The sequence below is a fragment of the Nuphar pumila genome, unplaced genomic scaffold, assembly GCF_984573655.1.
Source record: "Nuphar pumila unplaced genomic scaffold, dmNupPumi1.hap1.1 HAP1_SCAFFOLD_746, whole genome shotgun sequence".
Lineage (NCBI taxonomy): Eukaryota > Viridiplantae > Streptophyta > Magnoliopsida > Nymphaeales > Nymphaeaceae > Nuphar > Nuphar pumila.
In genome coordinates, this window is record NW_028323476.1 from 19,575 (window position 1) to 46,542 (window position 26,968).

At 50.6% G+C, this 26,968-nt stretch overlaps 1 protein-coding gene across 1 annotated transcript; it reads left to right on the forward strand.

Annotated features, from left to right (window-relative positions):
* Positions 1-20,274: 20,274 nt before the first annotated feature.
* LOC149809810 (external alternative NAD(P)H-ubiquinone oxidoreductase B1, mitochondrial-like) lies at positions 20,275-26,616 on the forward strand. Its single transcript, XM_089994597.1, has 8 exons — positions 20,275-20,448; positions 20,533-20,664; positions 21,079-21,345; positions 21,989-22,234; positions 23,162-23,392; positions 24,247-24,585; positions 25,363-25,617; positions 26,311-26,616. Exons 1-8 carry the CDS (start codon positions 20,275-20,277, stop codon positions 26,614-26,616), a joined length of 1,950 nt encoding a protein of 649 aa, XP_089850723.1.
* The last annotated feature ends 352 nt before the right edge of the window (positions 26,617-26,968 follow it).

The following is a 26,968-nucleotide window of genomic DNA, read 5'->3' on the forward strand; positions in this document are numbered from 1 at the left end:
GTGTGTGGCTGCGATGCTCTTCCACAACGGTTGACAGGGCCTTTCTGGGCAGCTATGGCTGACCTTCTGCATCAACATCGATTTATACAGTCTCCAAAAAAAGGGGAACACGCAGATGTCGTGGACAGTAAGCCAGGCTGATCCAGGTAAGCTGGCCCGGGGTGGTGGTAATGACAGCACTTAGTAGCACTAGGAGTTGCCAATGTCCATGGCGTCGCGACAAATATTGCGAGCGTAAGAGGGGGAACCTTCCCCGCCTGGGACGTGTAAACTTGTGGTGGAGATAGCGCGACTGTGTCGACGATGATGTATGTTTTGCGGTGTTTTGGAAACACCGTTGCACTTACGTGGACATTGGCAACTCCAAGTACTGCTTGGGGAATCAGTGCTACTTTTCTTCTGCGATTCATCATTGCCGCAGGAACATGTTGATGCAGTGCAGGTCCCTGCTGTCTACCTATCAGCAGAGCCTCCCAGCCCTCCCACCAATACCCACACCACTGATCAACCGGCATGCCTTGCTGCTCCAATGTGTTGTGCCATGACCTGTAAACAAGCTTGTTTCGGTCGGATTTCTGTGCAAATACATGATGTTGCTTCAGGGCGACACCACTTCATATATCTGCATACTTGAATGTAGCGCGCTTGAGGTGGAAAGGAATATGCATGATCCGTTGCCCTGACCGCTGATGGCACAGCGCGCGCACTGTGCATTGCCACACCTGCTGGCCCGTGTGTGAGGGTGCACGTCAGGATGGGTGCCATGCATGCTACAAACATACACCTTGTAAGATATCTTGTTTGAGAGTCCCACAAACCATAATGGTCCAGCCTCACTGTGCAAGGCTACTTATATGCTTGGGCCAGCCACAGCCCTTCCACTCCCGCACCGGTCTGAGTGCTAATCCTAGTCACTCTTCATAAACGATTCTTGGGACATCATCTTACACATTATTACATCACATAGATAATGGCAGGAAATAGACAACAAGCAAAAAGATAGCACATTCGAAGTGATACAGCTCATTGAACGCCAGCAAAAGACATCATCTTACACATCATCATACTTCTGTCACTCCCATATTCTTATGCTAGTACATGACCCTTGATTATATAACTGGCATTTTCCAGGGTTCTCAGCCATCACACATGCACAGAGATAGGGGATTGATAGCACTGATTGTGCCTTTGCCACTAATGCGTGACTGATACTGCGTGTGGAAGCGATGATGATGATGTCATGGTGAGTTCGCAGTCCTGCCTTGACGTCGACAACAACATTGAATCGGCTGTTTGAATCTGCTGCTTTAATCTTTGCGATGATTTGCTCTGAGGCTGCTCCCGTTTTTTGGCGGACCCGCACCCAGTCCACGGTTGCAGGATCCAAGCACAGGTGGAGAAGCTCCCTCAAGCTTGAACACCACACCGGCAGCAAGGTCCATGCAATGCTCTGTTCCAGCAATGAGCCGGTAGCAGGACCTGTCCAGAGCATGTAGTGGAAGCCGCTTTTACCACATAGCTGGATTGCCCTCTTCATCACAGTGTTGAGAAGAAGGCCGAATCCCCATGACTGAGTTGCCTATCCTTGGTATTATTGGAAAACATTGACTCTTTGAGGTAGCGACGCCCATGCTCTAGATTGTCGTTACATTCGATCTGAGGTTTCTGACCTCAGATCGACTAATATAGGCCAAACGCTACCGTCGCAAAGCACAATTTCAAACAGACCAATTCCGATAGCTTGACCACCTGATCAATCTGACACACATACCAAATTCCAACAGGTATCACACATGTCTATGCCGATGCAGCACTGTTGTTAACGGCAACATCGTCTTGATCATCATGGCGCACCGGCCTGCATCCACAACACTCAAGAAAGAATGGAAGGAGGAAAGGTACCTGCATTTACTGGATGTACAGATCTCAATCAGAACTCTAGATAGCTAAGCCATCCAGCATGCCATCCCATACTCGAACCACCTGATACCTATGCCGTTCGCGTTAACAGTTCTGCTTTTCTGCGGTATGCAAGCTGTTTTGATGTGGAGGGAATGAATAGTATTGTCTCAGATACGATAGAGCCTGTGCAGTGCGACGCCATTGACCACCCTCAAGCACTTGATTTTGATAATTCCCATGTCCTTCTATCTTCTTGCCAGCGCCACAAGTTACGAAGCGTTGTGAATCCACGCTGCCATGGCCCAGTTGAACATGAAGCATGCCACGCGCCTGGTAAACGTTGGAAACAATTGCTCACAAGAAGCAAAGTAATTTCTACAGTTTTGGGCTCACAGCACGAGGAAAATTGATCTTGTTCGCCAGGCCATTCAGTTGAATCTAATTGTACTTAAAACTCAGCTCCCTCGTGACTGGACTTGACCAGTGGATACCCGCGGTTTTCATGGTGCCGGGAAAATCCATGCTACCCTGTCCCGGAATGCTATCTGATGAACGGTGCCGGGAACAATTGGATTATCACCCCGTAGCGCTCGTCTGCAATCTGTAACCATGGCGTACGTAGAAGGTTTCAGGCGTTTGTTGCCTCTGGGTGCGTTAACTGTTGAACGATATCGCACATGGTTACGGTCTGCTAGGGACAGCGACGCCAATTGCAAGGCTCCCAAACCGGCAGCGCATCTGCGAGACGGTATCGTTTTCTTACTTCGTGCGCCATGAAAAGAACATTTCTAATTTCCAGCTGGTGAAAGCGCACGCTAAAGGGTCGTCGTGAGGCTGGCAGCAGAGAGCTGGGTTGTGGGAGGATTGCAGAGAATTGCCAGACGTTGCAGGACACCGCGTGGACGTGATCGCAGTTTTGGTGAGACTGGAGCTCGTATCTCGGGATCTTGTTTAGTTTACTGCAGCAATAGATCGACGACTTCCGCGGCAAAGGCAACACTACACCTGCTCATCTGAAATATGCATTCTTCATTTAGCCCACTCAGCGATGTGACTGACGCGGACACAAAATTTCAATTGGCGATGCAAGCGCTGGGCCATCCCTCACTTGGCTCCGTGGGCATGGGTGCAAGGCAGCGTCAGCTGGAACAATCTTTTCAATGGGGTTTCCTGGCCCAGGATCAAGGCGTCCGAGCAAGGTCGCGAAGGCCAAAAATCAAAAGTTCGTGCGTCCCTTACTGTCATCAAACTGCAGAGACAACATGTCCCTGACGTCCCTGTACACGTGCCACGACTCGATGATGCTGCGTCAGCAGCGTTCCGACATGCATCCCTAGGCCTCCTCATTTGCCCATGGTTACCACATCAGGATGCCCGTAGCCATGCACCTCTCAGATTTGAGCTCCCAGTTGCGGTAAGAGGGCACAACTCAGTTGGAATGTGTTACCACTGTCAAGGATGGCTTGATTTGTTCCACAAGGAGGCTGCGCCGCCATGGTCGTGTCTTGACATCGTAAATTTGCACAGTTGCAAACATCAATACACATACGTTCTCAGGTCATCAACTGCAGAGACAACATGTCCCTGACGGAGTGAACACTGTAGCTGGACTCTCTGACATGGCTGGAGATGGGATGAAAGTGGCACTTCACTTCAACTGTATGCTACAAATGTCCCCCAAGATCAGTACATCATGGAGGGCTTGTAAACCTACCCTCAGCACTGCACTGATGCCGCCTGCAAGTGGCTTTCTTGCAGACACGTCCACTCAACGGTCGATGACCCCAACACGCTGGAAAGGTCGACCGTGCCGCTGGCAGACCTCAAGTACCTCCCCGTGAGCCAAGTACACGACCAAGTAATGAGATCGTATGTTCTGCCCTCCGCCTTCAGATCGTACCTGCTGTGTATCCATCCCAACTATGGATAAGACGGTGGCATACCCGATTGCAAATTAGGACAGGATACAAGCTGCTTCCTTAGAGCAGCGCTTTCGCCATAATGGGGTTCGACCCCCATTTCTACCCCAGATAATCATGCATTTTTCAGGGTTACAGGCCCACAAGGCAAACTCCCTGGCAAAGCACTGCCTTGGAGTGGGATTACGGGGCAGCAGATCATGCGGAGCAGAAGTTTTAGGGTTGCCACATGCGTTGTGGGCACTTGTGCCTGCTCACTTTGTTTGTCGACGCACATCACCTTGGGTTCCAGTGGAACGTTCGCGTGGTTTCATCTGCAAATGGCAGGCCTGCGTGTGTTTTCTCGGTCTGCACAACGTAAGTTTCCTGCCTCTTGGAATGGCACAAGACGCTTTCTGGCAGCACCCGATTTGCCAATGTTCATGCGGATGTGGTAGTGTTCTAGAAAGAAACATCATCATCATCCGTCTTTCCAAGCGAGTGCTACCACGCCAGCGTTGATTGTGTGTGTGTGTACATAAGCAACTGTCAGAACAAGTCGTTGCATACCAGGTTGTTTGGATGTTTTGCAGAGGTGTACCAATCAGGATGAAGGCCGCGGTGATCTTATTGAGAGTACCGCTCGAGTGCCTGCAGCTGACAGCGTTGCAGGTCTGGGGGCAGTGCGTCACTGATCCAGCGTTTGGTATCTTAGTGACCCTGTACAACTTCATTGCTCCAAGGAGTTCAGAGGGTGCAATCCAGGTGATTTGTTGCTCAAGCCCGTGTTTTCGGTGAGGTTGACTTACAGCAGGCTGCAAGGCTTCTACCTAGGTTTCTCAGATTGCAACAAGCTAGAGCCTGCTGGGCAGAAGCCTTGCCAAATCACAGATGGCATGTTCGGGGGTGATGTTATGGGGCCACCGTCAAGCCAGTTGTCCTTATGCAAGCTCATGAGAATCGGTGTTTCGCTAGGCAGAGTGAATTCTGGTCCATACACATGCAAGTACGTGAATTTTGGGGACAGAAGTTGGGGGCAAATTCCATTCTGGCGAAACACTGTATGTCTGGTTTGGAGAGGTTCTCATGTTTTCAGCGTTCCCATGGATGCGCTAGTGGTTAACCAATCGCTGGTGAGTGTTGTGGAACTCACGGCATGCAAGGGCATGGTAGATTGCATGTTGATGGTGTATCTTGTACATTGCGACTGCTTCTCAACTCCAAGCGCTCAGTAATCAGTGCTACTATCAGTTCTGCATTCAACATCAACCTGGTTGGGTAGCGACATGCATGATGTGGCAATCACAATGCTTCGCTGCATGCATTCTACTCAGGGTTCTACCATGATCGGTCCTGGAAACAGTGCCATATGGCATCCCACACATATGATGACACATCTGCGTTTCCCCCCCCCCACACAATGTCCATGTGGATGCGGTAGTGTTGTAAGAATTACAGCATCATTACACCCAGGAATTACCTGCTGTTTCATGGTAGCGAAATAGTCAACAGGCATTTGATAGTGAGCACCGATGCGGAAGGCCAGGTGAGCCCTCTTCAAGGGAGTCTCGCTGTGGCAGTTATGGCCGCTTTCGATGATTGCATGATGGATGCATAAAGTGTGTGATCATTTAATGTGGTCATTTTGAACAGTAATGTAGTTCTTGGAGTTGCCAATGTCCATGTGGATGCGGTAGTGTTGTAAAAAGATCATCATCATCAATGCATGACCACATCGTTTAATGCGGTCGTTCGGTTGTAAAGGAGATACAAGGCCTCGACCGCAACGCGGTTCAACTCTCGCTGTACACTTTGGCCTAGTTTGGTTGGATTATGGCCTGTGAGCTCGCCTATGTGTCTTTGAGCTAGTCTTTCAAAGACCTTGGCTTCGTCAATTCCAAACACCTGCTAGTTCCAATTGCTGATATTCCCTGAGGGGTCTTTGTACCTTTCCGAGTGTGTGTTGGTTTACTGGTACAGCTCGAGCACAATTTCAAACAGACCAATTCCGATAGCTTGACCACCTGATCAATCTGACACACATACCAAATTCCAACAGGTATCACACATGTCTATGCCGATGCAGCACTGTTGTTAACGGCAACATCGTCTTGATCATCATGGCGCACCGGCCTGCATCCACAACACTCAAGAAAGAATGGAAGGAGGAAAGGTACCTGCATTTACTGGATGTACAGATCTCAATCAGAACTCTAGATAGCTAAGCCATCCAGCATGCCATCCCATACTCGAACCACCTGATACCTATGCCGTTCGCGTTAACAGTTCTGCTTTTCTGCGGTATGCAAGCTGTTTTGATGTGGAGGGAATGAATAGTATTGTCTCAGATACGATAGAGCCTGTGCAGTGCGACGCCATTGACCACCCTCAAGCACTTGATTTTGATAATTCCCATGTCCTTCTATCTTCTTGCCAGCGCCACAAGTTACGAAGCGTTGTGAATCCACGCTGCCATGGCCCAGTTGAACATGAAGCATGCCACGCGCCTGGTAAACGTTGGAAACAATTGCTCACAAGAAGCAAAGTAATTTCTACAGTTTTGGGCTCACAGCACGAGGAAAATTGATCTTGTTCGCCAGGCCATTCAGTTGAATCTAATTGTACTTAAAACTCAGCTCCCTCGTGACTGGACTTGACCAGTGGATACCCGCGGTTTTCATGGTGCCGGGAAAATCCATGCTACCCTGTCCCGGAATGCTATCTGATGAACGGTGCCGGGAACAATTGGATTATCACCCCGTAGCGCTCGTCTGCAATCTGTAACCATGGCGTACGTAGAAGGTTTCAGGCGTTTGTTGCCTCTGGGTGCGTTAACTGTTGAACGATATCGCACATGGTTACGGTCTGCTAGGGACAGCGACGCCAATTGCAAGGCTCCCAAACCGGCAGCGCATCTGCGAGACGGTATCGTTTTCTTACTTCGTGCGCCATGAAAAGAACATTTCTAATTTCCAGCTGGTGAAAGCGCACGCTAAAGGGTCGTCGTGAGGCTGGCAGCAGAGAGCTGGGTTGTGGGAGGATTGCAGAGAATTGCCAGACGTTGCAGGACACCGCGTGGACGTGATCGCAGTTTTGGTGAGACTGGAGCTCGTATCTCGGGATCTTGTTTAGTTTACTGCAGCAATAGATCGACGACTTCCGCGGCAAAGGCAACACTACACCTGCTCATCTGAAATATGCATTCTTCATTTAGCCCACTCAGCGATGTGACTGACGCGGACACAAAATTTCAATTGGCGATGCAAGCGCTGGGCCATCCCTCACTTGGCTCCGTGGGCATGGGTGCAAGGCAGCGTCAGCTGGAACAATCTTTTCAATGGGGTTTCCTGGCCCAGGATCAAGGCGTCCGAGCAAGGTCGCGAAGGCCAAAAATCAAAAGTTCGTGCGTCCCTTACTGTCATCAAACTGCAGAGACAACATGTCCCTGACGTCCCTGTACACGTGCCACGACTCGATGATGCTGCGTCAGCAGCGTTCCGACATGCATCCCTAGGCCTCCTCATTTGCCCATGGTTACCACATCAGGATGCCCGTAGCCATGCACCTCTCAGATTTGAGCTCCCAGTTGCGGTAAGAGGGCACAACTCAGTTGGAATGTGTTACCACTGTCAAGGATGGCTTGATTTGTTCCACAAGGAGGCTGCGCCGCCATGGTCGTGTCTTGACATCGTAAATTTGCACAGTTGCAAACATCAATACACATACGTTCTCAGGTCATCAACTGCAGAGACAACATGTCCCTGACGGAGTGAACACTGTAGCTGGACTCTCTGACATGGCTGGAGATGGGATGAAAGTGGCACTTCACTTCAACTGTATGCTACAAATGTCCCCCAAGATCAGTACATCATGGAGGGCTTGTAAACCTACCCTCAGCACTGCACTGATGCCGCCTGCAAGTGGCTTTCTTGCAGACACGTCCACTCAACGGTCGATGACCCCAACACGCTGGAAAGGTCGACCGTGCCGCTGGCAGACCTCAAGTACCTCCCCGTGAGCCAAGTACACGACCAAGTAATGAGATCGTATGTTCTGCCCTCCGCCTTCAGATCGTACCTGCTGTGTATCCATCCCAACTATGGATAAGACGGTGGCATACCCGATTGCAAATTAGGACAGGATACAAGCTGCTTCCTTAGAGCAGCGCTTTCGCCATAATGGGGTTCGACCCCCATTTCTACCCCAGATAATCATGCATTTTTCAGGGTTACAGGCCCACAAGGCAAACTCCCTGGCAAAGCACTGCCTTGGAGTGGGATTACGGGGCAGCAGATCATGCGGAGCAGAAGTTTTAGGGTTGCCACATGCGTTGTGGGCACTTGTGCCTGCTCACTTTGTTTGTCGACGCACATCACCTTGGGTTCCAGTGGAACGTTCGCGTGGTTTCATCTGCAAATGGCAGGCCTGCGTGTGTTTTCTCGGTCTGCACAACGTAAGTTTCCTGCCTCTTGGAATGGCACAAGACGCTTTCTGGCAGCACCCGATTTGCCAATGTTCATGCGGATGTGGTAGTGTTCTAGAAAGAAACATCATCATCATCCGTCTTTCCAAGCGAGTGCTACCACGCCAGCGTTGATTGTGTGTGTGTGTACATAAGCAACTGTCAGAACAAGTCGTTGCATACCAGGTTGTTTGGATGTTTTGCAGAGGTGTACCAATCAGGATGAAGGCCGCGGTGATCTTATTGAGAGTACCGCTCGAGTGCCTGCAGCTGACAGCGTTGCAGGTCTGGGGGCAGTGCGTCACTGATCCAGCGTTTGGTATCTTAGTGACCCTGTACAACTTCATTGCTCCAAGGAGTTCAGAGGGTGCAATCCAGGTGATTTGTTGCTCAAGCCCGTGTTTTCGGTGAGGTTGACTTACAGCAGGCTGCAAGGCTTCTACCTAGGTTTCTCAGATTGCAACAAGCTAGAGCCTGCTGGGCAGAAGCCTTGCCAAATCACAGATGGCATGTTCGGGGGTGATGTTATGGGGCCACCGTCAAGCCAGTTGTCCTTATGCAAGCTCATGAGAATCGGTGTTTCGCTAGGCAGAGTGAATTCTGGTCCATACACATGCAAGTACGTGAATTTTGGGGACAGAAGTTGGGGGCAAATTCCATTCTGGCGAAACACTGTATGTCTGGTTTGGAGAGGTTCTCATGTTTTCAGCGTTCCCATGGATGCGCTAGTGGTTAACCAATCGCTGGTGAGTGTTGTGGAACTCACGGCATGCAAGGGCATGGTAGATTGCATGTTGATGGTGTATCTTGTACATTGCGACTGCTTCTCAACTCCAAGCGCTCAGTAATCAGTGCTACTATCAGTTCTGCATTCAACATCAACCTGGTTGGGTAGCGACATGCATGATGTGGCAATCACAATGCTTCGCTGCATGCATTCTACTCAGGGTTCTACCATGATCGGTCCTGGAAACAGTGCCATATGGCATCCCACACATATGATGACACATCTGCGTTTCCCCCCCCCCACACAATGTCCATGTGGATGCGGTAGTGTTGTAAGAATTACAGCATCATTACACCCAGGAATTACCTGCTGTTTCATGGTAGCGAAATAGTCAACAGGCATTTGATAGTGAGCACCGATGCGGAAGGCCAGGTGAGCCCTCTTCAAGGGAGTCTCGCTGTGGCAGTTATGGCCGCTTTCGATGATTGCATGATGGATGCATAAAGTGTGTGATCATTTAATGTGGTCATTTTGAACAGTAATGTAGTTCTTGGAGTTGCCAATGTCCATGTGGATGCGGTAGTGTTGTAAAAAGATCATCATCATCAATGCATGACCACATCGTTTAATGCGGTCGTTCGGTTGTAAAGGAGATACAAGGCCTTGACCGCAACGCGGTTCAACTCTCGCTGTACACTTTGGCCTAGTTTGGTTGGATTATGGCCTGTGAGCTCGCCTATGTGTCTTTGAGCTAGTCTTTCAAAGACCTTGGCTTCGTCAATTCCAAACACCAAGGCCTCGACCGCATACAAGATAGACAGCCAAGGACCTTTGTGAAAACTTTGCACCCGCGCTCTCAGCTCTCGTGCCCATCATTTCATGCTTTAACAATACGGCATCTAGTAATACATGCCGTTATTCTTTGCAGAAAGCCCTGCCGAGAGACTGCATCATCGCGCTGAAGGAGCCGTTCATCAAGGAGCCGTCGAGCACCAAAGGGTCAAACGGGCAGCTCTTTATCCGTGAGGACGAGCCCAGCAACGTCCTGTTTCCCACCTCCGAAGATCTGGCACGCTGGGGACTTCCCGACATCCCAGGCGTCCGTTCCTTCCCGGTGGGTACGAGCTCAAGTCCCAGGCTGCAGTGTAGTTTGCGAATTTCCATGCGGATGCGATAGTGATGTAAACATCATCATATATCATGTTTATCCGTATGATTCAAGCATAATTGCATAGGCATAGTTCCTATTGTGATGCGATTCCCAAAACGGCAAGGTAACAGATTGACAGAATCTCTTTGCAGGGACTTTTGCAGTCGAAGTTCAAGTGTGATCACGATGTCGAGCAGGTTTGGTTTCTTGACCCTTGCTTTCGCCGCCGCCGCTGCCACGCGGTGCTGCTGTCATGGGCTCGCTCTATCCAATGATCAACAGCAGCGATTGACTCCCAAGTTGCACTTGGAGTTGCCGATGTCCATGTGAACGCGATAGTGTTGGAACACAATATACCATCATCATCACACTTCGATATGATGCAGCCAATCATACTTATTGTTGTTGATGTCCATATGGATGAAGAAGTGTCAGAAAATGAAACATCGTCAACATCAGCCATGCTTGCCTTGGTGGTGAAGGCTAACGGCAGCTCAGGTTCCCTGGCAGCACCTGGAATTGGTCCAGCACTTAGCCAGGCAGTTTGATTTGTGGGTCTGTATCCCTAAACTTGCTCGATTATCTGGGGCAGAAAGGTGGATGCGGTAGTGTGTGTTGTGAAACGATACATCACCATCATCAGAAATGGGGGTCAGACCCCATTCTGGCAAAGCACTAGAATGGTCACTGTTCATTCTGCAGTGTCCTGTGCGCACTCGATCGTGAAGTTTGTTTGCGCAGGCGCGTCAGCGGGGGAGCTGAAGCAGCTGGGCAACAAGCAGTACGCATCGGACAATATCGGCTGGGCAATTGAACTGTGGAACGCTGCGGTCACGAAAGACGCATCCATGGCGGCCGCTCACTGCAACCTTGCGCAAGCTCACCTCTCCCTTGGCAACGCTGCAGCCGCTCTCCGCGCTGCGCACGCTGCCACCGTTCTGCAGCCCCAGAACACAAAGGTGATTTGCTGCGAGCCTATCCTATGAGCATGCGAGGCGTAGATATGCCCAGTTGCGGCCTTTGTGGTTCACCCTGTACCTCAGCACCGGAAACCACAGCTCTGTACCCAGGAACAGGAACATGTCATGTTATCTGCTAGGAGTTATTTTTGCTTTCTTTGAATGGTTTTACCTGCTGCGGGTGTAGCTCCTGTACCACTCCACACAAACGTACTTTGATGCGCTGGATTGGCATGTGGCCCGCGGCGAAAGCTTCAGACAACGCCTGAGTGCTGTGACCTTTCATGCAATGAAATGCCGTGGGTCGCGCTGTCTTTTGAGGCATCTATACATGATCGAATGTCATTCAAGTGGCATGTCCTGAATTGTTCCCCTCGTCTCACTTCATGCTTTATCAATTATGTTTCCCTGGCCGTGCATGACTCTGATCATTGCCTCGCTGTGTATACTTCATGGGGTGAGTGAGCACCTTAGGAGTGCAGGATGGTGGATGAATGATTGTGCAAATCCGTCTGGCTTTGGGGGCGCATCAGAGCGTGCGCAGACCGTGTGTGATGTTGTGCAGGCGTCGTTTCGCAAGGCAAAGGCTTGCATGCAGCTCGGCATCTACGAGGAGGCAATTGGCTTGCTCGAGGGCCTGAAGCAGGCCGGCATCCCCGAGGCGCCCCAGGTGCTCAAGGAGTGCAAGGAGTTGGCGCAAGAGGCGCGAGGTGTTGTTCGCGGTCCAAAGCTGCAGCCCTCAGGCCTCGACCCGGAGTCTGAGCTCCGGGATGCGGAGCGCGACGTTTGTTTTGGGATGTTTGTGGGCCCCGTTGCAATTCAGAAGGTGGGGGGGCAAGGCCGGGGCCTGTTCACTACGAAAGATGTTCGCAGGTACGTAACGTGGCTCCGACGGCACACCATTACTGATTCTTTCTATCTAACTATAGTTTCCACATCAAGCGATTTGTAGTTCGAGAATGTGGCGCAATGCGACCGAATCGTCAATCGTTGTCTAGACTACGGTATATTGAAGTTTGTTGCGGTCGTGAGCGCACATGTACCTTCCGTTGTACCTTCATAGAGAATTCATGTTTCTTGTTCGCTGATTGTGACAGGAGCTTAGCTGAGACGACTCCTTTCCTCCTTATTGCTTTGCACCCATGCCACGATGCCCAGTATGTTGACAGCATTTCAACCATGCTCGTCCGAGGGTCGATGCCAAACTGATTTGGATTCCGAGATGGGTCAGAGGAGAGTATTTTCTATAAATTTGCAATCAATGCTGCCGTGAAACCGCGCGCCATCACTGTACGGTGGTGTATGTGAAGCATCAAGCATGCACTGCACCAAGGCTGCCATGCAAAGCTACCATCTCCAATGTAAGATGAGTTTCCCTGCTCTGTATATGGCAAATTTCACTTTCTATAAAAATGACGACCGCCATGTAGAGCATGGTAGGATGACCCAGAGATTGCTGTGTTGATATTATCACTTCGTTGATAACAGAGGACGCGCAGCCCAGCACGTCAAAGCTTGCATTCGAGAAGCCATGCAAACTGGGGAAGGTAGACGAGTCCGAGCAAGAAAAAGCATTCAAGTGTCGACCTTTGTCAACATTCATCTGGCGATGCTTGGATGCAGGGGCGACCTTCTATTCTTGGAACCGGCAGCGATCAAGGTTGCACATGACGCTGGGGAGGCGGGGATCAACGTGAGGCTGAACCTGAACAAGAAGCTCGACATTGCCTCGAATGCCGAGGCCGACTTTTACTTGAGGCAGCATGCCGACCTCAACCCATGGCAGCGCCGAGCCTTGTGCTGCCTTTACACTGGTGCGTTTGCCCAACATCCATGTCGATGCGGTAGTGTTGTAGCATGTTACACCATCATCAAGGCGGTTGCGTTTTTCAAAACTGCGTTGCGGTTTGCATGAGGAGTTGCCAATTCTGCTGAAGACTTCTTGAAAATTGAAGTCCTGAAGTCTTCAGCAACGGCGACTGCACACACACACAAACCTATCGTCAGACTGCAGTCTGGAAGCCAAATACCCACGACAAGAACTCTATTGGACAGTTCCGCTTACACGCTAATGGACGATTTTGTAGATGGGCTTTTGATCTCCTCGAATCTAACGCAGGTGAGGACACCAGGCTAGATGTGCCTCTTCTCCAGTGGTTCATGCCTCCTGCCTCTTCCAAGAGTCTTTTAGATGAAATGGATGAGCTGCAGTCGCAATGGCACTTGGACATGAAGACCATCAAGGTAGGATTGTCACAGCCTCTCCTGATCAGCCAACGCCCACAAGAACGTGCTCGTGCTTGTCATTGTTCACAATTCGTCATAGCCACCTGTAGACCCCAGTATGGTTTGCTGTAGAGATGTGCTTATCAGCTTGTTGAAAGCACCTGTCCCCTTATGCGCGCAAACAGTACTAAAACGTAAAGGTGAGCTGAGCAAAGAGCCGTTCAGGCAATCATGACACCGAGTTCACTCAGCACAGATGCGGTCTGGAAGAAAATGCAGGGATGCGTACTTCCGATCATTGATGTTGCGTGTTGTGGCTGCAAAGCGTGATGATGGCAGATTTGTTCACATGGGGTGCGGCCTCGTGGGAGAGAGGCGGGTAGCACCCATGCCAGTCCAGGGTTGGCGCATATGACGTGACCGTACTGACCAGTGCATGTGCTTGGACATGTCAACTAGCATCGGTTGACAAGTCCGATGACTCTCATGAGTCAGATTGGCAGCATGAAAGTCAATCATGCTGCCTTCATGGACCTTAACGGACGAAAGTCTCTGCAGAGGATCCTCTACTTCAATTCCTTCGGCAGCGCAGGGCCAGGGGCGCCAAAGCAGACACACACCTGCGTGTTTCCGCTCGGCAGCTTGATGAACCACAGCGGCCTCGCCAATGTGGTGCAAGTGTTTGTCGGAAATGCGATGCTCGTTCGCGCGGCTGTCGATATTCCCAAGGGCAAGCAGCTCACAACGTCGTACTTTGTCACAGTGCGGCCGGTCCTAGAGAGGGAACGGACCACTCTGGCGGGATGGCAGTTTAAGGTGCTGCTCTCTTGCGCTGCAAGGAGGTTCCTGTACTTTGGATGACCCCAAGGCATGGTTGGGGCAACCTCTTAAATTAAGCAACCTGCTGCTGCTGTCTCTCCTTACAACACTAACGCATCCACATCGACATTGGCGACTCCAAGAACTACTCGGGAATCAGTGCTACCGTTACCATCACCTGAGGCAAACGTACCTCTTTTTACCCCTCTGTTCATTAATAAGTGAATCAATCAATTAAGCATCGCGCCACCTCCTGGCTCTTGAACCATGACGACAAACCATTGACGACAGGCAGCGTTTTGCCAGACCCTGTGTTTTGCGGGTCGCGATGCCTGAAACTGCATCAAAGCTGGGGGCATGGTGAGATCAAAATCGAACTCCATCCTGGCGAATTACTGTTGACAGGATCCATCATGCGGGGGCCTTTCTGGCCCACGTGCTCTTTTGGTCTACCTTCGAAACCATGATATGAGACAAAAAAACACATGACTTGTATTGGATTGGACACATGGACAAACAGCGGGGCGCATGCACGCAGCAACAATCATTTCAGCCAGTTGCTTTTAGATTTTAGATGAGTAAGTCAATGCCTCTATATAGAACAGAGGAAAGACCGCAGCATTGTGATGATGGTGCTTTATTTATAGCACAACCAGTGCTTCGCCAGCCCGTGTGATTCGCGGGTCTAGATGCCCGAAAATGTATGAATGTAAGGGACAAAGATGCTATCCCAGGAAGCCACACATTTACTGTCCTAAGATAGTCATACGTTTGCTGTCAGCCTGTCTCAGAACAATGCACCACTGCTATCCCAGGACAGCTCACACGGCTGTCCCGGAGAGAAGCAGGGCAAGCCGAAGCCTTTCGGAGAAGCCTGATGATGGGTAAAGCAAATGACTGGCAAGATCATCATTTTCTGGCTCTTTCAAAGAGCATGACGACATGATTCCGTGCCGACCAATGCATGATCAATGCTTCGCCAGAATGGGTTTTGACCCCCAAAAATTCTTGCATTTTCGGGTATCTGGACCTGGAAAGTGACAGGGTATGGCAAAACACTGGTTCAATATGATTGCAGGAGAATGACGAACGCGCTGCCTTTGAACTGGGACAGGGGGAGGCCTATCATTCGCTGCAGAGCAAGATTACCCTCGACAGCGAAACCTTCATGGAGACTTCCTCAGAAGCAAGCTTGAAGGCTCTCCTCGCAAACGTGCGAGCGTACGAAGACATCATGGCCACTCGAGGGTTCAGTGAGCAGCAGTGTGCATGGGCATGTGCGAGCGTTATGCAAGGCTATTCCATCCTGTCTGGCGTACGCTGCCCTCACAATTCCTTACTTTCAATCCTCGCTCTTGCTTCATCCGTCTGTACCTCACGCATATAGCGATGTTGCGCCGCATCAGTCAGTGCACCCTGCCCGCTTAATTGTGAGTCCGTAAGTGTGAGTGCCAGAGTTGCATATGTCTTGCACTCCAAATAAATGCCTTTGTGCAACTGAGAGAATAGACTGAGCAGATACGAGAAGAGAGCGAGTCGATGTCCTAAAGAAAAAAACAATGTAACGAGCGTACAATACACCCAGAAAAAACGCATTGTGTTTATCCTCCCGACGTGAGTCATTGCCTATGTGTGTGTCGTGAGTAATGACTCGTAACCAACGCTACGAACATCGAGCAGATATTCGAGCATACATTCTGGAAGATCATCAAACACCACTTCCTTCCTCCCGACCTAGGTTGCTCTGCATGACAGGGGCCTGCCTAGCTTTTGTTAGCTCGATGTTGCTCATTAGATATGCACTACACCTCGCTATTGAGATGGTTAACGATTACGTTGATTTGTGGACTTGGAGTCCTGGACCGCCCCCCTGAAGCTTGCTGCCATCGTCGGCAGTGCAGCACTGTTGCGGGCGCAGATTGACTTGACGCTCTTGAGACAAGGATGTGACATCTGATCATCCTTGAGTATATGCCGTCTATATCATGTCGGTCACCTGCCCCTTGGATGCGGTGAGAATTTGACCTCATTACCACACATCATCTTATGCCAACGGCGCAACCGTCCTTGGCAGTGCTCCAATGCGTATGGCGATACACATTCGGTTTGATTACGTATTCATCATGCGATGCAATGGCACGTGTTGCTCGGCTTTTCCCAAATCCTTGTGTGCGTCAGACCAATGCGGAAATCTAGCACAATCAGCAAAGTGGTTGAGTGCGCAAGCTCGAGTTGAGCTTCACATAGCGCATGGTATCAAACTTGTTGGCAGAGTCTGTTTTTTCAATTAGAACATGCCACTCAAGAGGTGGGCGAGACAGCCAAACCTGATCTCGCACCTAAATATCTATGATGATGACGTATCTTTTGTTGCTTGCTGACATATTTCCTGCCATTATCTATGTGATGTAATGATGTATCTTTTTACAACACTTTTTAAAACGCCGCATCCACATGGACATTGGCAACTCCAAGAACTACGTGGGAATCAGTGCTACCGCTACCATCACCTGAGGGAAGCTTGTAAGATCAGCTTGACTTACTATTGATGGAAATCAGCAGTTCGAGAAGTGAAGTCACAACCACAGTAAATGAAAGCTATACATACTCTTTAGTGTTCATACCATGCTGCAGTTCCTAGGAGGCTAGGAAGTGCCAACTATGCTGATTGTACTACGAGAATGCCACGCACACACCCTTGCACACACTTTTGCACTCTGCCACTTTTGCGCTCTTAGTGCTTAGAAAGATACCGGACGTGTAAACATTATGACAGGTTATGTGCACATAATGTATATACTGACGACAATGACAGATAGTTCCGTGTGCATTCATCTCACGATGCCATGAACAGGCTCAGAATATTTCATTCTGCAACGACTATTGCCTGGCCTGACATGGCCCTCTTCTTTTTTCGTCATGTACCCTGCAAGGAGATCAGCCAGCCAGGCCTGACCAAAAACGGCCCGTCCATCGGCATCAAAGTTGTCGGCAGTCTATTGCAATCAATTCATTGCTGTTTTTGTGCTGTTCCGCCTGCATTACTGTGCGGAGCGCCAAGCGTTCAGTACGTGTTGATGGGCGACACGCCTGGCAGATGAGCCATCAGCAATTGATCAAAAGGATGCCTTGATGGGCCTTGGATCGATTCCTGACCCCTTTTATTTAGTTTTTTGGTTGCAGGACCGGGGCAATGACTATCTGAGGCGTCACTTACCGATGCAAGAGAGGCTGCAATTTGTAAAGCGTGTACTGTCCGCGCACGAGGCCTGTGGGCCGTGCACTCTTGCTCATATCACTGAGGCACTCATGGCGGTCGTCTTTGGAGCTGAGAAGCCTGCATTGGTCCGCAGACTTGTAGAAGCACGGTTTGGTTGCACGCCGGTTGCTGCCATCGAGGGTGTGCTGCGGCGAATTGCTGCCACTAAGGCTTAGCGGTATTTCGCCGCAAATCACTTTCATTGCCAGCACCCCAGCTTGCAACCAAATCGGGCACTTTCACTGCAACGCAGACTACTTATAAGTAATTAGCCTGAGTGAATGAAGACGTGAACATCTGCTTACTTTGGGAGCTGTTTTCACTTCCACATGCATACTTGCGATGCTTGTAAAACCACGTGATGCTAAAGCATGATTGACATGTACATATTTTGTGGAGGCGTTGCTTGGCATCTTGTCCATGGCTCTTGCTTTGTGCAATTGCGGTTAGGACAGAACAGATGAGATGTGCAATACAGCTAGGATGACAGATTACGTGTTACTGTTTGTATTTCCAGATAGCGAGAGTCGGTCCGATAGAGATTTCTCCCTACAGGGCAGGTACGTCGTACGTCGCCGACGGCGTCGGTACCATGACTTAGCTATCTGGAGACAGTTGCACTGAAGTCACAACGATATTTCTGCTCACCGCTTTTCATCACTGTCACTAAGATGGTGGGAACATACACTAATCGACTTGTGAGCTGATACAAGACCTGCGTGATCTCTGGAGCATTCACTAGTCTGTGTACATGGCATCTGCTCAGAAGCACTGACGGGATCGCTGCTTCTGCATCGGTAATGCGTGATTGCATTACCGATGCAATCACGTGCATTTTGGAAATTCTGTGACGCCCCATCTTTTGCCCTCACTGTTGTAGTGAGCGCAGCGTGGCGTGGTGAACTGGTGGTGCTGCTTGGCAGCTGAAGGCGTCAGGGCTTCCTGTAGCATGGCGATGCAAAGCTTGACTTTTACTTCGAAGTTCTTTCAACATCAGCGGAAGGTGCCGCGTTTGCAATCTTTGCTTCTCAAGCCTTCCGGAAACAGGCGGCACGCTTCGAGATGTCCCGCAACTGGCGATGTGCAGCTCGTCTTGTTCACCAAGCCTGACTGCCCTTTATGCACAGGGCTGTGTGATAAATTGGAAGCTTTGCGATCAAAAGCGCAGTTCATGCCTGGGTTCTGGTCCGATGTGGACGTGCAGGTAAGAGTGCGATCTCTCGGAACATGAGACAAGAATGCAGCTCAGATTTTCCGACAAATCTTGCTATGAAATGTCGGTATCTCAAGACGCTGCCAGACGTGGCCATCATTTCAACAGTTTGAATGATTTCAAGATCATCTGCGATCGAATGCATTTTATATGCTCATATTGCAACTTGGCAGAATTGAACACGCACTGTGCCTCACCCACCTGGCCCAAGTCTCTCATGTCTGCGTTTTCTGAACATGGGGTACAGAAAGCCGTCGGTTCTGCTGCCCACATTTGAAAGCGCATGGATATGGTAACTATCCTGTTGATGGATCAGGAGCATTCAGTATTCTCGAGCCATCCCGGAGACAGCCCTCGTGCACCATGTGTTGAATTCAGAACGGCTGTGCGCATAAGTGTGTCAAGGATAGAGTGAACGGTCCTCGGCATTCCGATGCCAGCACGCCAATTGCATGGTTGCTTCAGCTTTCCCCATTTCTGACCCGACTATGATGCTTATTCGGGCATGTGGACACGGCAAATCGCAGGAACTGGCGAAGCAGTGTGTGCGGGTCATTACGCATTCACAGTTAAGTGGTACAATTGCAGCTTTGGTAGGTGAGAGGGTGAGCATCAGCGGGTGAGGCTGTTCGTTGCAATAGTGCCCATAACCTGACCCCCCTTGCTTGCAGTTGTACGTGGTATCCTTACAGTAACGTTGGTGGTGAGATGTCAGTCTCCAAACGGGCCCTAACGGGCAAAAAGCATCATTCAGAGTGTAGGGACTTCTCCCTAACTAAACCAGCCAATGATCATGTGAACGCTGCGGCATGCTGACGCATTGGCGTGCTGTGTAGGTGATAGACATTATAGGAGATCCAAGCCTGACAGCCAAATTCGAGCTAGAGGTGCCTGTCTTGCAACTCCGGATTGCAGGTGACTTGGTGGAGCTACCTCGGGAGTCACCGCGGCTTTCAGCTGACCGTTTGGGACAGAGGTTGCAAGAAAGCATCCATCGCGCTCTCGAGCAGTGATGACCAGCTTTGACCGCAAAGCTGACCAGCGTTGCTCGAGCGCGCGATGGAAACTTTCTTGCAACTTCTGTCCCAAATGGCTGCATGCCAAAAATGTGATGTTTTCGATGCTTTGAGTAAGTGCATGCATCCCTTTCTCGTGATAGGTTACCTCTTGTACAGCGTGGCAAATTTGTTGGAAAGTGCAGAGCTCGATTGCATGCAAAAGACCGGTCGATGGAGTGGATGCTGTATCTCACCGAGATATTGTGCTCCATGCACTGCTCATGATTGCAAACGGCGCATCTGGGCTTCCAATTTCCTCCCACGAACGACCACCTCTTTCAGTGAGGCGTCCATCTGTATTTGCCATGTGTGATCCTTCGTTTACCCGTCTGCCAATGGTAACCGTGGTGCTGCGCACTGTAATGACGTGGTCCTTGTTACGTAATATCAATTCAATGCACGGATGCCCGGGCAATGCATAGGATGCAATCGAGTTGCGGTAGCATCTTCATGCTACCCTACAGGCCTCGACAGACATGAATATGCAGAGGGCTACTCACGCATCTGCTGCTGCCGGTGGAAGAGTGTGTTCACCCTAACTGCATGACCTGCTGAGACCTTCAACAATTCATCATAGACTACAGACGTTTGCTTTCTAAGCATGTTGCGAAGTCGTACTCGGCCTGCAGTGCCTGTCACAGCTGCCAGTGCTCGCGCTTTGAGTGCCAAAAATAGGTTTGTCGGCCTTACAACCGCTCGACCAGCACTGCATCATGTCTGCCGCGTTGCGGAGCGGCTAGACAAGGCAGATATTGTTGAGGAGACGCCGGCGAAGGTATTTTTTTCTGGAATCGTGCGATGGCACCTGGGTTATCTGGGATCAACAGTTTGTCTATGTTCCAGCATGTCTGCGTGACAGTTCATGCCCTCGGGTGGGTTGGGTATCATCAACCAAGCTCGTACGTACGAATTTCCAGCGCCCACTGGCATCTCATGCTTGCAGTATAAGAACCTCATGGGCGAGATTCATGTTCTCGGCCTCGTTCCACCCGTTATGCCAATTCTCCTACAATGTGTTCTGTGAGGTGGTTGGTGTGATAGAATACAGTCGAGTACTTTCTCCCTGAGGACAACCACATCTTGCTTCTGAGCGAACCTCACCACATGTCATGCTATGTACGAGAACGTGTTTGCTGAACGACTGTCAACTTGCCTTCTCTTGTGTTCACTCCTTATCTTGCAGTAATCAGCTGGTTTTTGCTTGTGAATGAATGCGTCAATACGAATTCGGAACGTCCAATGCTTCGGCTTACAAGCAACGAAGGACTTGTTCCGATTTACCTGTACAAGCATTCGCTGTCGGAGTACGGGGTGTTCGTGAGAAAGGACGGCGTCAACGGCACGTTACGCATCCGCTCTAACCCAGTGGACGTTGTGTTGTAGTCATTGCGCGACTCACTTGCAGGTTCAGCTTGGCACACGTATTGTTAAAACGACCAAGCCTCGAATCGTGGTCCTTGGAACAGGTTGGGGCGCCATCTCGTTTCTAAAGGCGCTGAAGCCGAACGAGGTCGCCAAGTACGATGTTGTCGTCATTTCCCCACGGAACTACTTTCTCTACACTCCTTTGCTTCCAGCTGTGGCCACAGGTACAATGGAGGAGCGCTCCATCGTCGAGCCCATCCGGAATGTCTTGGTTGGGAAGGGGCAGTACTACGAAGCCATCTGCCAGGCACGCTCCCGCATGAACAACAGCAGGGCGCTCACGCCATTTGCCAGCTTGCTAATTGCTACCATATCCCTCAAGTCACTGCTCGCATGTCACATACAATCGGCTCACGTTTGAACGTCCATGTTGGTGTTGAGCCAACAGGTGGTATGCCGTCGTCTTGATATGATGCGATCTCGAACCTGACGAGGCCACCACATGCTTCGCACCGGACAGAAAAGTTTTCGTCGCAAGACAAATTCAGCACCTTTACAAAGAACGAACGAACGAAGGGGCTGAAAGGAGACGATCTGCAGCAGCGAAAGGTATCACGCTGATGACAGACTCAGGATGGTCAGGATCCCTTTAGTTAGAAAGCCCGCCCCCTTTCCATTCAGAAGTAGTGCCAGGAAAAGGTACATCATGCTCATGACATACCCAGGAATGCCTGAGATGTAGTCAGGACCCGTCAAGCAGCCCGGCCCCTTTCCACCTGCAAAGAGCCGACATATTCTCAGTTCCTGCCAACATGCTCTACCTGCTGATGCAATTTCTGACCCACAGCTGATTTCCAGGGGGTGCTTCGACCTGTCAATGTCCATGGAGACATGGTAGTGTCGAAAGTACACCATCAGAAGAGCATCAAGCCGAGTGACATTTGCTGCAGGATATCGACCCTCAGAATAAGACCCTGGTTGCCTGCTTCCCAAAAGACGCAGGGTTTCCGGAGGCGTGCTTCCGCATGGAGTACGACCACCTGATCGTGTCTGTGGGCTCGGAGACCAACACCTTTGGCATCCAGGGTGTCAAGGAGCATTGCTTCTTCTTCAAAGGCATCAACGATGCCTCCGGGCTGCGGAATCAGTTGTCTGAGTGCTTTGAGCGCGCTGCACTGCCGTTCACGTCTGAGGAGGTACGCCTGCGCTTCTCGTGCCTCCTGACGCGCTTCTTGGATGGGGGTTTCTTGGATGGATATTCAAACGACGTACCAGTTCCCGTGAGCGATTCGTTGAGCACTTTGGACACTCCGGTTGGCGGAGTTTGGGCAAGCATAGGATGTGTGACCCTTTCTTCGGCGTACTTGAAAAGTGCACCCGTGGGATGAGAACTTAATGTTCGCTGCCAGTTTATTGGACCTGGCTTTGGAACCTCAGTATTCCGTCTTTGTTTGGACGATTGCCGTCCTGCAACTCATGGGCCGGCTTTTCCACACATGATCCAGTTTTGATAATCCCGAGAATCCCGAGAATTCCCATCGACTGACTCCACGCATTGACAGGTCTCTGTATCAGCTAGGGATAGTGCGGCACAAAATCAAGGTAAAAAATGCCGCCTGCTTTGGGCTGACGTATTTGAATTTGAATTTGAATTTGTATTTGTATGTGTATTTGGGTTTGCCCACACATGCTCAGGCCCTGGAAACACTGCACTGCTGTCGACTTCCAGCCTTAGCAGCATGCATATCAGCTTCAGTTGTGTCTTTGTTTATGGCTGTGTTGCCATGTGCAAGGCCCTGCGACATAGGGGGCCACATTGGTGGCTCGTGTGCATTGCACCTGAGGGTCAACATGGCAACACAGCCATAAACACAGCTATACCTGGAGCTTGCCGGGGAGTGAGCTGTACTGCGGTGCTGCAGATCATGCGAGCATCACATGCAAAATGCGCAGGGATACCATGGGAGTTTTGGGGCTAGTCAGGTCTCACCCCAGTGTACAGCGCCTGAACAGCCATCGAATCAATGACCTCGAGTATCTGGGTCTGTTTGACCGTGCATGCCCTCGATGGACCACGGCAATGGTGCCACTGGCTGTCGCTGAGCGGTGTATATGGATTGCAGGAACGCAAAAAGTTGCTCTCGTTTGTTATTGTGGGAGGCGGCCCCACAGGTGTGGAGGTGGCTGCGGAGCTGTACGACATGATGACTGAGGACATGAAGCGCCTTTACCCAACGCTTGTGGATGATGTCCGGATTACAGTTGTTGAGCTCATGGACTATGTCCTCTCCACGTATGATCGCAAGATCGGAGAGTACACGGGAGTTCAATTCAAGCGAAATGGCATTCAGTTGGTGCGCGTTTCCTGTGGTGCTGTGCCTGATTGCTGAATGGGTCCACCGCCCCGTAACGTTTCTGAATATGGGCAGTAAAGGTTTGGCAGGGCCAAACCTGGTGCGGCAGAACACTTTTGCTCGCCGTGTAGAATGCATTTGCGTCGGTGTCGTCGACCCTTTCGAAAGTACTTGCCTGTGTGTGACCGTGCTTCACGCTGCACATGTTTGGGTCATCCCATAACGGCATGGACCAGAATTCTTGATTCCCCCAGCTCAGTCCAGTTCTAAGCACCGAAAAGCGGTTCCTGGCTCAAGTTCCAAGTTCTTGATGTTGCAGGGCTGCACGAAGGGGTATCTTGGCTGCCCATTGATTGGATGCGCACCTACACAATAATGCAAGTCTTTGTTTGTGGTATCAGACCCACGGTAGTGTTGTGCAAAGGTTCATCATCATCAGACATACGACTTGATTCAGCTCCATGCGCAACAAGAAGTGCCACTCCAAAGTGTCCGCTCATGCTGCTGTCGTAATGTCTGAATCAGGCCTCGACCGCCGCTCGGTCTCAGCTCTTGCAGAACACTTTCGTGTCTTTGGTTGAACTACAGCCTGTGAGCTCGTCTATGTGTGCCTGCGAGCTTGACGTTCAAACACGTAGGCTCTATCGGTTCCAAACACTGAGGCCTTTGGGCGCTCAGTGTCTAAATGTCTGTGAATAAATAATGTCAGTGTAAGACCATAGTCAGTGATGTACTCCTGGAAATGGATACCAATACTTTTCTTTGCAATTACGGTATCATTTGCTGCAATCAAAGCTTGGTTAACGACGGTGCTCAAGTACGAGTTCCGTCATCAACGGGGGTGCCGCGTACAGGTGCTGAACTCGCGCGTGACGAAGGTGGAAGCAGGCTACGTGACAGTGGTAGACAAGGCAGGCACAGTTACGGAGATTCCCTTTGGCGCGTGTGTGTGGGCGACAGGGGTGGCGATGAACCCCCTGGTGAAGCTGCTACAGGCCAAGCTCCAAGGGCAGGACCACTTCAGAAGCCTCATCACCGACGACAACCTTCGTGTGAAGGGCAGCAACGGGAGCATCTGGGCCATTGGGGATGCCTCGACGATCGCAATGCCCAAGGCGCTCGACTATGCTGAGGAGCTTTTCACGCAGTATGACGTGAATAAATCTGACACACTCTCCCTCGGGGAGCTTCGGGTGCGGCTTTGTTCCTGCACGACTATCCATTTCACTCAGTATGACGTGAATACATCCGACACATTCTCTCTCCGGGAGCTTTGGGTGCGGCTGTGTTCCACGCTGACACCTTTCTCGCGCAATTGTAGTGATCATACACGGATTCCATGCTGTTTTTGTCTGCTTATCTCTTTTTTCACTAACTTTCCAGTATCCTCGGTGCATTTATTTTCAAGCTCGTCTAGCACTTGGAGTTGCCAATGCACATGTGGTTGTGGTGGTGTTGTAAAAAGATACATCATCATGCACCAACCCCATGCTGCCCCGAAGAAGGACACTCTTAGATAAGGGCCTTTGATTGTAGGTTGCCTGGTTTGCCGTTGAACTATCGACCTGGCACAAACACAAAGCCCTGCACATCATCAGCTCTGTCACTATCAGTGCCAATTCTCTCCGAAACTGGACCACAAACCGCTTGGTTTTACTTTTAGAAAGCTTCTGAGTCAAGCCTCTCGTACAGTGGATCACGCAGGAGCTCTTGAGCGGGGAACAGGGACAGTCCTCAGCATGGGGCATGCAGGGATTTCTCATGCAATGTTGTTTTTGTTGCGCGACCACTGCATCCGGCTTGCCAAGCACTTGAATGCGCTTTCGCGAAGCATGAGCACGGTTCGTTGCAAGGATAAGCCGTCCATGACCATGCCAAAGTTTACATTCACTGGGTACAAGCTGGGTACAGCGCGAGGAGTGTTGCTTGGTGAGCTGAAGGATTTGCCTGAAAATTGCTGCATTTTGCAGGAGCTGCTGCTGGCGACGTCGAAGCGGTTCCCTCAGATGGAGGAGCACGCGCAGTTCCTCAACACAAAGACCGGCGGAGTGCAGCGCTTTGGCGGCATTGTGTCGGATGCTGTGAGGCGCTCTCGGGGCCGTGCGGCGCCCACCAATACCGTCCTGAGCGGAATCACGGAGGACCAAGAGCTCTCTCGCGACGAGTTCAAGTCCATGCTCAAAACCATCGACTCTGGGCTACGCGCCCTTCCTGCCACCGCACAGGTGCGACTTCTGTGTGAGATGTGCTGCCTGATAAAACGAACATAAACCTATTGGGGATCGAGCCATGCTCATTGGAGCCTCAGACACTCGCTCTTTTGATGATGATGCATACTCAAGGCGAGCAGAGGTACAAGTACCTGGCGATATTTAGGACGATTGATGGATCACTTTTGCTACGCCACCGCATCCTCATGGACCTTGGCTGTGAGAGCGAACATATCTGCCTTGTTAAGTTGCGGCGCGAAGCGCAGCCCGCGCAATTGGTCAGCATCTTTGATGCGTCGTTTACAGCATTATCGGATCCGCGTGGACGTTGGCGACCCAAGTGCAATGGCATGATGAAGATTATTTTGAGGACAACCAATCAGGAGTTTGCTCTGCGATACAACGTAACATCCTGCACGGTTGGCTCAACTCATGACGGTTCCCAAGTGGCTCTTGGAGTTGCCAATGTCCATGTGGATGCGGTAGTGTTGTAGAAAGGTACATCATCAACAATCTCATGCTGCCAGCGTCACACATTCGGCAATTGTAAGTGCTTCAATCATCGCATTCAACGTGATGCATCTCATCGAAGCTAGCCCACCCTGCTTGGAAGCATACGCAGCATTATAACTTGCGCCAGTACTTAAGCATTGAAGTGTGAGTCATTCCCCATCTCTGTATTTGTTGTGACATCTGCCGTGAGTGCAGGTGGCGAGGCAACAAGGTGAGTACCTGTCCAACGTCGTATTTGCAGCAGGCGTCATCGAGGACGGAATGCAGCTTCCGCCAACCGTTCCGGAGTTCAAGTACAAGCACAAGGGCTCCCTCGCGTACATTGGCAGTGACAACGCCGTTGCGGACGTGCCATCCGTGGGTCCCTTGTGGGGTATGGGAGTTGGACTCTTGTGGAAAGGCTTTGAGACTTACAGCCAGTTCAGCTGGCGCAACAAGGCGCTTGTTTCGATCGACTGGATGAGGACCAAAGTCTTCGGCCGTGACATCTCACGTGTGTGATTATTTGCAATATGTGGAGAGCGACTCCAGTGAGGTGGTTGTGCTCGGCACTCAGAACTGTGTACAGACATGTAGAGAGCTCACTCTTAATGACTCCTCCGCCTGTCCAGCCCCCGCTCTTTCACGGTGAGCAAGGCCGGCAGGCTGCGCTAGATTCTTTATTTATATGCCTGCATTCTTCCACCGTTGTTCATGTTGTCCTAACAACCTTGCTTGGAGTTGACCGACAACGGTTACTGTGTGTGCTCCGCAAGTGAGATGTTTGATATACGCCAATAGAGCCATCTCAACTTGGTCACAATGGATGTTTTCGTGGGTTATTGGTGCAGCTGTTTTATAACGGAACTGTAAA

Excerpts from the sequence above, each read along its gene's own strand:
- LOC149809810 (XM_089994597.1), top strand. The coding sequence starts at position 20,275 with ATGTTGCGAAGTCGTACTCGGCCTGCAGTGCCTGTCACAGCTGCCAGT. Across the intron at positions 21,346-21,988 it reads ACTACGAAGCCATCTGCCAG|GATATCGACCCTCAGAATAA; the intron begins GCACGCTCCCGC and ends CATTTGCTGCAG. Across the intron at positions 22,235-23,161 it reads TGCCGTTCACGTCTGAGGAG|GAACGCAAAAAGTTGCTCTC; the intron begins GTACGCCTGCGC and ends TATGGATTGCAG.